General features: G+C 42.1%; 1 protein-coding gene across 1 annotated transcript; it reads right to left on the bottom strand.

The window, feature by feature from the left end:
* Positions 1-1003: 1003 nt before the first annotated feature.
* On the bottom strand, positions 1004-5831 carry SRP9 (signal recognition particle 9). The gene is made up of 3 exons (XM_028724533.2): positions 5639-5831; positions 4900-4968; positions 1004-1982 (listed from the first exon to the last, which is right to left on the bottom strand). The coding sequence occupies exons 1-3, from the start codon at positions 5708-5710 to the stop codon at positions 1863-1865; spliced, it is 261 nt and encodes an 86-aa protein (XP_028580366.1). The 5' UTR covers positions 5711-5831; the 3' UTR covers positions 1004-1862.
* Positions 5832-11274: the final 5443 nt, after the last annotated feature.

Genomic DNA, 11274 nt, shown 5'->3' with positions numbered 1-11274 from the left:
TTAAGAACGGACCTCCGGAACGAATTAAGTACTTAACCTGTGGTACCACTGTATCAGGGTTTTACACAAGCAAAAAAGAATATAGGGTACTTTAAATGCAGACTGCGGGCGGCACTGTGGTCTAAACCAGAGCCTAGGGCTTGCTGATCAGGTCGGCGGTTCGAATCCCTGCGATGGGGTGAGCTCCCGTTGCTCGGTCCCTGCTCCTGCCAACCTAGCAGTTTGAAAGCACGTCAAAGTGCAAGTAGATAAATAGGTACTGCTCCAGCAGGAAGGTAAACGGCATTTCTGTGCGCTGCTCTGGTTCGCCAGAAGCAGCTTAGTCATGCTGGCCACATGACCTGGAAGCTGTCTGCGGACAAACGCCGGCTCCCTCGGCCAGTAAAGCGAGATGAGTGCCGCAACCCCAGAATCGTCCGCAATTGGACTTAACGGTCAGGGGCCCCTTTACCTTTAAACGCGGACTATGACTAGGTTCACTATGTTGAAGAAATCGGGGGAAACAAGTGCTTTAGTAGGAAGCTTATGGAAGGCAGCTGGCCTTTGAAATGGTTGCAGTATAATGCTGAAAAAATAAGCAAACACAAGAATGAACCTCTCTATAGCACACCAACTGTAAAAGGTGAACATGACTGGAGTTCAATCCCGATGAGAAGCACAGATTTTTATATTAATGCAATATAAATTCTGGAGAAAGGCAACATTAGGAGAGGCAGTGGTACTGGCAAGTATTTTATTTTGCTGATCTCATATCAGCACCTGAAGTGGCATCAGACAAATCACCATGCTGTATGAAGCATACTTGTGTAACCAACACCCCCTTGTAATGGTTTCTATAGCATATGAGGACAATATGAAAAGACTGCTTTCTTGGAAAAGAGGCATTATGAAAACAGTTATGATTTGACACTAAGTACATACATACATACATACATACAATTTATGTAGTAGCTAAGCTTTCCCTCTCTCAACTGCTGTATTTAACAATATGTAATACCACTCATACTGTAGCACCAATTTTAGTGTTTGGTGATTATGATACCTTTATAACAACAGAAACATTTAAAGCTTAAAAAGTGAAAGCAATGTGGTTAAGGACATTTTAAAAACTTGTACAGATGTTTTAGCTGCAACAAACCACATTGGGCAAATCCAGAATAAGACACTCCAAATAAAGTCCTGAATCTGTTTCTGTGAACACTTGCATGTCATGAACAGAAGTTTATTCCTTATCAGATTTTAGATAACTACTAAGTAGTCGATATATATTGATGATTTTCAGGCCAGTATCAGTTTTTCAGATCCATAAAATGTTTATACACAGGCTTAGCTGTATTGCCAACTATTTATTTTGGCAATTTTAATCTGTTTTGGAAGATGCTATCGCTAACTCAATATATCCATACATAAAGGCTTATCACACCCCATTTCTACATTAGTAATTCATTGTTCTTCTCACTTTAGCCAACACAGCAACATAAAATTCATTAAGAACAAGCAAAAACTCTGTGATAGCATCTTGAAGTCCCCTCAGAGGAGCACACTTGCTTCCTCCCATTTATTTTTAAGCAGAGTGCTGAGATTTACAAAAGAAAACGTACAAATCTACCCTAACATATTTTAACCTTCAGTATTTCCAGCAGAGGATATACTCTTTTGCTCAAATTAAAAAAATAAATAAAGGCTTTCAAATGAAAGCATATAGTCCTCTCACCACTCTGAAGTGGAGCCTGAAAATCCTTACAAAACCCCCTTTACAATCCACTTTATGCCACACTTCTTCTGTCGAAAAATCTGCCCAAATCCAGTGATATTTTCCTCCTGTGAAATATGACTGGAGCATTCATTTTATTTCCAGCTATTCAGTCTGTTTCCATGACAACACTGCGGGATTCTTTGGCTACCATGAGTCGCATTAGTTGACTGTGGAATTTCTCTATCTTCTTTACATCTTGAGCCTGGTCTGTCCTATAGAGCAGACACTGAAAGAAAAAAAGGGTGGGGGAGATAATGATAGCTTTAATTTTGATTTACCCAAGACATCAAGAAGATGCTTTTTAGAGAATGTTGCACCAGAAATAAAAGATATTGTGCTATATTGAACAACATTTGTTTTGAAATTTGTGCCACTGTATTTTGAGAACACACAACTTTTTCCACAGTCCAATTTTGGTTTACAATGCATGGTACTTTAACGACAGAAAATACCTTTCACTTAAGTTGTTGCAAGGATGGTAGTGTCAAACAGTTACTCAACCACTGTTAGAAACACACTTCTCAAACAGCACATGCAACCCAATGAAGTGCAGATTTACCTAGAAGCCCTACCAAGTTTAATGAGGCTTTCTCACAAGTAAGTGTGTAGAGAAGTTGTAGCTTAGGTATTAGATAGCGTATTATAGCTGAAATAGAGCATAAGGACACTTTTTAAAAAGCTGTCCATTAAAATATGCCCTTATTCCTACATTCCTAGCCTGTGAAAAGGGCAACTACTTTGATGTTAGGGCCCGGTTTGGCTGGGGAGGGCGGGATATAAATAAAATTAATTATTATTATTATCACAGTGCTTTCAGGGAAGTTAAGAAAGCTGCCTAAGGTTAGCTACCTGAACCATGACTCCAACCTCAAACACTATTTACTGAGTGGAAGTAAAGATTAAATATAACTCTGTAGAATCTTTCTCCAGAAAACGTACCTTAATTTTCTTATTTACCTGAAGTCTTAGCCTGAGACACGTCTGTTTGCCTTCAGATATGGGCCAATGAGCATGCAACATGAGGCATTCCAGACTCATAATGTTGGCAGGAAAAAAATATTTCCATTTCTTCCACGAGAGACTCATTTCACCAAACACTGTATTCTTAATTTCTGACCCGTTTTTTATTAAAAGACAACACTTCTTTTAAAAGCAGGTTAACTATGCAGTGTGATGCATCTTTATTCAGATGTAAGTTCTGCAATATTTTGTGGTGTAGCTAACACATTTATTTAGAAGCAGCTAACAAATTCTGAAAAGCTAACAGTAAAACTGGAACAGAACCAGTTTGTTAAAACTGGACTTGTCAACACAGCAGGTTATGGAAAGTCTTAAAGGGGGACCAGCCATTATTGTTTCTAAAACAATATCCCAGGTCTTGGTTTTATACAGGTGCAAAAAGAGCCGATTTAGCACATGTTTTGCAGGTACAATAAACATCACAATTTCATTTTATTCAACTTTTCTGAAACAAAGCAGATTCTAATTTCTGTTCAGTTCTTCAAAAACAACAACGACAACAACGACAACAACGACAACAACAACAAGAAGCTTGGTGCTGCACTACAATGATAGCTTTCAAAGGAGAGGTGTAAGAGCTAGCCTGCTAGCCAGGATAGCAAATACCAAATGATTGGGTCAAACAGAAATAGCCATCACCTTGATTTGTGAGTTTCAGACACATCTGGCTTGCCACTGTTAGAAAGTAAAAGCTGGACTACATGGGACATGCAAAGGATTTTTCATATGCCCTTCAATAAAAAGCTAACGAAGAACTAGAACTAGCCATCCTATGGACCATAACACCTAATCGTTTTAGCATTCTTTGAGTAAACTCAAAGAGCTTTACTTATAGAATACACAGGAATTACATTTGTTAAATGTACTTTACTGTTAACATACTGTTAAAGTCATTTCTAATTATGTGCTGAAGCTTTAGTAGTTTTTTTTAAAAAATTGTATGTTGTTGAGTCCGAGATTAATATTTCACTATTTCCGAATTTTAAAGTGCAATGCTTTTTTCTGAAAGCTTAATGCCCCACCTAGTGTGGTGTAATGGTTAGAGGGTCAGACGAGGATCTGTGAGATCAGGGTTCAAATCCCCACTCAGCCATGAAGCTCACTAGGTGACCTCGGGCCAATCACTGCCTCTCAGCCTAACCAACCCCACAGGGTTGCTGTGGGGATTAAATGAGGAGTGAGAGAACCATTTACACCATCTTGAGTTCTATGGAGAAAAAGGTGGGATATAAATGTGACTGGGGACATATTATTATTATTTGCAATAAATAAAAATAAATAATCCCATAGCCATACCTATATATGGAAGACTTAAGGAAACGGTTTGAAGGCATTAAAGATGATAAAATAATTTCTCCATTGGGCATTTAGGGTAAACTTTGATCTACAATAGGAGATGCCCCAATAATCTACCAACTTTTAAAATATTAGATGCCAGTGTTGTTCAGGAATTCTAAGAAACACCACCTCCACACACACACACACACACACACACACACACACACACACAAATGTAGTTCTAAAATCAGCGGTCAAAATCATTTGAAATGTTCCACAATTGTGATTCAAAATGGCTTCTAATAATATCCAAATATAGATGAAAAATTGCTCCTTGAGCTCAGGTACCATCAAGCCTAATATTGTTATGATAACATAGGAGGCATCCAAATGCATTGTTTGTTGTTCAGTCATTTGGTCGTGTCCGACTCTTCGTGACCCCATGGACCAGAGCACTAAACATCTACTTTCAGTGGAGGAATGTCAAGGGGGCATTAACTCTTCATCTCACCATTTGCCTGTGTAGCAACCTTCCTGATTAGCCCCACCCCCTACATACAAGGGATGATGCAAACCAGAAGGAAATAAGCTCAAGATAGGGAGTGAGATTTGCATAGACCAATGGAGGAACTAATAAAGTACCACCTGTGTTGCTGCAAAAACCACCACATGCAGTTTTCAGCTAAATATATTAGAGACAATTCGTCCAAATAATATAGTTTGGGGATCCTTTTTGGCCCAGAGGGCCAGATCTTTATCTCCCCACCCCCACGGGTCAACTTTGGCAGATGCCCCAGACATTTCCCAGCCTGCCCAAATCAATAAATTGCAGGAGCTTTACTTACAACTACATCATCTGTTACTTTAATGCACAGATTACCATCACAGTGCCGATATTTCAGTACCACACGCACCTGAAATGAAAGAAGCAACATCTTATGGGTGAATAAATGGCTGTCATCTTCGCACTCAAAAGCACAGAAGCATAGTTTTTCAGTCCACCTGTGAAAATAGCTCTGCGGGGATTAGTAGTCCTTTCATTCATTTTACTAACCCGTTTGCCCAAACCCATTTACCTTAGGAGTCATTTGATTCCTAAAAGGAACGCACACCAATTAATCACAGCTTTCTCTGTCTGCTCACAATACCTTCCCAAATCTAGACCGGCTTCTTGAACTGGAAGAATGTGACTGGGCAAAGTTCGCATGAATGCTTACAACGCCATCTTATATGGAAACCACTACCCGAGGGATATTTTCCTACAGCCATTTAAATGTTTCTTTCCCCAAAAACCCGGGGAGAGAGCCGTTCTGGTCGTAGAGAAAACCTAGCAAAACAATTTCACAAATGAATTCAAAGGAAAGAACCTTAAAAAAATAAACCACATGAAGACTTTCAGGATCACAACTACGAGCTCTGGCCGTTTTAGTCAGACCGGCGCGCCTATAATAGACGTAAATGAAAGCGAGGAGCTATTAGGTATTGCAAGATCCTGGCAGATCTTGTGGGCGAGACATTCGACCAGACACTCCTTCCCGCCCCTTCAGCAAAAGCTTGCGAGCCTCCTCGCTTCCCCCAAATTACCTTCATGGGGTCGGACATGTAGAGTTTCTCGGCCGCGCGGGTGAACTCCTCCCAGGTCTGATAGTGCGGCATGGCTGCTCCACTTCCCTTCGGACCGAGAATGTACAGCTCAGCGGTCTGCAGAGCGGGCAGCAAGATGGCTCGCCCAGGCGGGCCGGATTCAAGCAACGGGCATCGCCATTGGCTTGAGGGTGCGCGCGCACCAATAGCGAGCCGCGTTGTTCAGAAGTCGCTTACTTCTCTTTTCCCACCCACCCTCCACCGCCTCTTCCTGCGCCAAATGGAATGCTGCCATAGAGAGGAGCAGAGCGGCTTCCGGAGCTTCGCCTAGCGAGGAGCTGAATTCACAGCGCCCCTCGATGGCCGGTAGGGGGTTCCGCAAGTCTTGCCTCTGAAGCCGTTCAAAGACGGCACTCTTTTTTGCCAAGGAGGGAGGGCGGCCGTTGGTCTCTGCTCGGACAATTCAGAAGGGGGTGCAAAGGGCGAGTAAGAATCCCGTTTTTCTTACCTTCGCTCAGTATTCCCCCCTAAAAAAAATAATACTGGGAACTGTAGTTCCACCCCAAGCTACAATTCCCAGCACCATTAACAAAAATTCCAAGATTCTTTGGGGGAAACCATGCGCTTTAAATGTGCGGCTTTGGATGTGACGGTAACAAACTAGCAGTGCTGCATCTTACAGAATGGTCTTTCATGTAATGTGGGGCTTGATATAGTATAAACGGGACAGGCAACGAGGCTGGCCCATAGCTGTCAAGTGTCCCTTATTTGAAGGGACAGTCCCTTATTCTAGTGCCATGTCCCGCTGCTGTCCCTTATTGAAGGATGTCCCTTAAATGATGTCCCTTAAATTTCAAAGGAAGCAGCTCCTCTCCCTCCCTCCCTGCCGGCCAGGGAGGAGGGAGGCTCCAACTGTCTTGCTTGGCTGTGTTGCTCACCCAATAAGAAGTCTAAGAACGACTGTGGGGTGGAGCTTGCATGCCTTGTGTGTGGCTAGTTAATGCAAGCTGAGGGGGTTTTTGAATGCGGGACGCCATTTTGTTGCACGTGCAACAAACTTTGTAGTGCAAAGCCAGGCCAGGGAGCCATCTTAAGTTGAGGCTGCATAGGCCTTGTGGTGCATGTGATTCAGATTCTATTCAGCTGAACCTCTGGTTACAGAGTTGGTTGGACAGTGTTCTCAAAGCTACCCAGCATGAGTTTGACCAGCCCGCAGGAGGACAGGAAGACTGGAGTGCCTGGAACAGGTGAGGCTGCAGGTCCCTTATTTTGGCTGCTGGTCCCTTATTTTCAAGGCTGCTGGTCCCTTGTTTTCAAATCTGTAAGTTGACAGCTATGGGCTGGCCTAGCTTGTGCCATTTCTTGTGATGTGCAGTCAGCCACTCAAGGTTGTTCAACCGCAAGGTAGAGGACATACACCCCCAGTCTAAATCAGTGGGTCCACAACTTCATTGCGGTCATTTTTGCTGTGCAACTTATATGGGAGTAAAAATAAATGTACACAAATGTTCACACAGGCTAGTTTGTTTTTCGAAATACGGTACTTGGCATTCTAAATCTTAGTAGCCTTATTGTTAAAGAGAATCTTGCAGTAGGTTTGGAGAAGTTGTTGGTTGTGCATATGAGAGACAGCAAGACTAGGGGTGGGGTGGGCGGAGGGAGAAAGCTGGAAAAGGTAGACATTTTGGGAAGAGGGACACACACTCTGAAGTGAAGGTGCTTTTATGCTGCTCAGCTTATTAAAACTAGCAAAGAGACAAAAGAATTACTCCGTTGGGTTTTGAAAAAGAAATTGTTTGATTTTTCCCTGGCTAGAAGATTCCTCATTAAGCAAGAACTTACATGACCATCTACAGAGGAGAAACATTTTGTTCTAAAAATGTCTTTTTAAACCGCTGAATTTGAGATGTTCTAGATCCAGCCACATCTATTTCAAAGCAAAGGATTGAGTCAGAAGAGGCACTGTAGTTTAGCCAATAGCTGAAATGAAAGCTGCTTGCTTCAGCAAGAGGCTGAAGATGAGAGAATTTTTAGAGATCCTAGCTTTCCTAAAGTCAGTAAAAGCTAGTTAAAATTTATAGGAACAGCAGGAAAAATATTCAAGCTTTTCAGATTAAAACAAAATGTGAATGCATAGATGGGCAAATGTTGCTCCATAATTACAAATATAGCAAGCCTTATTTGTTGTTTCTGCCCATTCTTAAAAAAAAAAAAACTTCTATGATTGCCATCATATAGCAAGCAAGAATAGCAGCCTTCTATTATCTGCCTTAGGGGAGATGTACTTAAAACCCAGAAGTTCCTGATCTGAATTACAATGGAAACTGCTGTTGTAGATTAGCCAAAATGAGCAAGCCTCAGTGGTGTACGGCCAAGTAAACAAGAAGCAAAGCACCCCACAGAATAGCTCAGCAAACCAAAAGTTGAATTCTGCAGAGTAGCAGCTCTGGACTCTCCAGCTAGCAGCAGAATAAGCAAAATAAGAAAGTGCAAGCTATGTGTTTATTGGCTGCAAAATGATGGAATGTGGATCAAAGGGTTGTAGGAATTGTGGGAGAAGGTGTGCTGTTATTGTTTTTTCCAGCATTCTAGGGTTGTTGCTTGTGTTTGGGTGAAGAATGCCACCCAACTGTGCTGCTAATACTAATAGATTGTTAGTGTGGGCCAGTTTTTGTGGTGCTGGGTATTCTGTTAAGACATTATTAAATGATGTGCAATAAAATATACTTTTAATTTTAAAATATCCAGGTCAAACTATATATTACACAGAAAACAGTGTAATGAAAGCCCATTAAAGAGTAATACTCTTAATTGCTTCCCTGTTCCCTGAACTGATGGAGTTTTATTTGAGCACCAGGTTAGCTGAATCTGGGCTATTACAATGAAAAACACTTAAAATCAATGAAGCAACACACCATCCCAGTAGCAGAAAACTTAAGCAGCACCACTAACCAAACAGCATCATTAGTCCATCAACAGCCTGGGGAAATGGACATTTTTATCAGGTGCCAAATATGTCAAAGAAGACTCGAAGTGGACCACGGTGGAGAGGGTCACATAAATGGGGAGTCAGAGCGGAAAAGGCCCTCTTGCTTGTCATTGTCCTCCGAGTCTCCCTCAAAGGAGGGAGCCAGAGATGAAGATCTGAGGGTAGGTTCATCTCAGGACAGAAGAGGCATTCCTTGCTGCCTGCTCTCTCTTCTATTTCTCAGAGGGCAGGTGGAAATAATGGCCTATGGTTTGAGAGCCCAGCCCTCATTTGAGTTGATGTTCATTTGTGTAGTTTCGCCCCCTCAGTGGTGCCATCACAATGAAACCTTGGCCAGTTTCAAGCAGCATCCTTTGTAATGTGTAGTTATAATGTGATTATAATTGTTGCTATAATGCCTCTAAGCCTGAGCAGCTGCTGTTTACACTTGTTATTGCTCAGACATATATTATGTATCTTACCTTTGGCTCTTTTTTTCTGCCTGCTCACCCTTCTGCCAGGCAATTAGATGCAATTACACATTATGAGAGAAATACATTTGTCTCACAGTGCTAACATGGGCGCTGGAGGCGACATTTGCAGGGAGAACTGGTGAGGGAGCAGGGGGTGCTTAACCCTTCCCCTGCCGGCTGATTCTTCCCTGCAAACATTATGGTTTCATCAATCCGTATCCAAACAGATTCTTGGATCGGAAGAAGCCCCTTATATGTTAAGAGAGAGAGAGAATGCATCACCAAAAAGGAAGATCAAAGAGGACTCAGATTTACATAAAATTGGCATTTTAGAACTAATTATTATACTAATACAATACATCTCATCCTAGTTGAGGAGACAAGCCAGGTGTGTATCTGCTCAGTCAGGTGCTAACTGTTGATGGGCAACTGATTTATTTATTTTAAGCATTTTTTCCTGCCAAGAAAGGCTTCCAGAGAGGTTTTACAAATGTCATTGCTAAGGCACTGGTAACTTGTAAGACCACAGCTTTCCATTCTTATCATTCTTTACTTTGAAGCTGGACAACCCTTCAGACAGAGGTTGCTTTCAAACAGAGGAGTGCACTCTGAAAAATAGGGCAGGCGGCCACCCAACCAGAAGCAAGATCGGCTGGGGAAGAGGACTTTGTAGTTGAGGCACAATGGTTATTAGAATCGCTAAGGAGGCCACCTTCCTACACTGATTTCCCCCTCCTTATGCGTGTTTCTGAGAATTCCTGTTTGCTGAGGTAATATATAGTTATTGTTAGGGCTTTTTCAGGTGGAACTTGCTGGAACTAGGTTCCAACACTTGTCAGGTGGGCGCCATTGTCGTTCTAAGAGAACGAAGGAGGTGTTCATGGCACTGGTTATTGTGATCCTGACATTAAAAGTGCAAGTTATACCACCAATATTTTACATTGCAGAATAGCAGGGGTAGAGTCCCGATGGCCATCCAACTGTTGTGGGGCTCCAAATCTCATCAGCCCTAGCCAGCGTGGCCAGTGGTCAGGCATGATGGGAATTGTAGTCAAGCAACATCTGGTGTATGTGTGTCACAGGTTCCCACCCCCGCTGAGCAGTGTAGTTCGGCCCTTGCCCAGCTCCATGTTTGAGGGGGCACTAGATAGAGTGCCCTAGGGTGAGACCCCTCTTATGTTTGTAGGCCTTTTCTGGTGGATGACAGCCAGTAGGCAGTATCTGACCAAAATGGCAAGTTCTTTCAGCTTCAGGAGAAACGTAGCTCCTTTTTAATAGGCTGGATTTTATTTTGTTTTAACCATGTGCAAGTGTTTCCTGATCTTCTAAAAGCTCTGCCATATTTATAGTTTTGTGGGGTTTGCTATTGGGTGTACAATATATGTGCCTGTCCCATCCTCCCTGCTCCACTCCCAAAAGTCTAAATTTATGTCGCCTGATATGGCTTAGTTTCAAAATGAGAGATGTTGTCTGAAAGTCACGTTCCTTCTTTCTTAAATGGAAGGCATTCCCTCTGCCTACAGAGCAGTTGATGTTTCCTGCTTGGCAGGGGGTTGGACTCGATGGCCCTTGTGGTCTCTTCCAACTCTATGATTCTATGATTCTATGATTCTATGATGTTTCTCAGGGAGGAAAGCAGGGCACACTGACATTTTTTAAATCACTCTTTTCTTCATGGATGCTGTAAAAAATCCTGGTTTGAGGAAGGCACCAGTCCTACCACTTAAAAAAAGATACTAGCTACTAATGCCTCACAGTTGTGTTTAATATTTCTGAAATCCTAGCTGACTTATCTGGGCCTTTGTCTCAGAGACAAAGAACATTGTAAAAAATATTTGCATCAGTGAGAAGGGTTAGCTTCCTCCCCCATCCCTTTCACATCAGCTTTATTAACAACTGGAAAAAACACCTGCATACTATATAGCTCCACCACTGTCTTAAAGCAAAGCAACACATTTTTCTCCTGTGATTTCCATCTCAGATTGTGTGACAGTATCACAGTCATTTAGGTCCTCTCACAGGAGAGGAGAAACAGGTGTTGGGCCTTCGATCAAAAGCAAGTTTTTAAACCCTTTGGGGTTCATTCTGCTTTTGTATTTATATACACCTAGTAGCTCTCCTATACCATCTATATTATGATCTATAAAATCTGCCTAGCTATAGCTGGTGCATCAACTGCAGCTGTTTCTGGACCA

The sequence above is a fragment of the Podarcis muralis genome, chromosome 3 (assembly GCF_964188315.1).
Source record: "Podarcis muralis chromosome 3, rPodMur119.hap1.1, whole genome shotgun sequence".
In the NCBI taxonomy this organism is placed as follows: Eukaryota; Metazoa; Chordata; class Lepidosauria; order Squamata; family Lacertidae; genus Podarcis; species Podarcis muralis.
This window is presented reverse-complemented; position numbering and strand designations above follow the sequence as displayed.

What these genes read in the sequence shown, in the direction of transcription:
- SRP9 (XM_028724533.2), bottom strand. Translation starts at nt 5,710, where the DNA reads ATGCCGCACTATCAGACCTGGGAGGAGTTCACCCGCGCGGCCGAGAAA. An exon ending in ACATGTCCGACCCCATGAAG is followed by an intron (nt 4,969 to 5,638) that starts GTAATTTGGGGG and finishes CTTTCATTTCAG; the next exon opens with GTGCGTGTGGTACTGAAATA. An exon ending in AAGTAACAGATGATGTAGTT is followed by an intron (nt 1,983 to 4,899) that starts GTAAGTAAAGCT and finishes TTTTTCTTTCAG; the next exon opens with TGTCTGCTCTATAGGACAGA.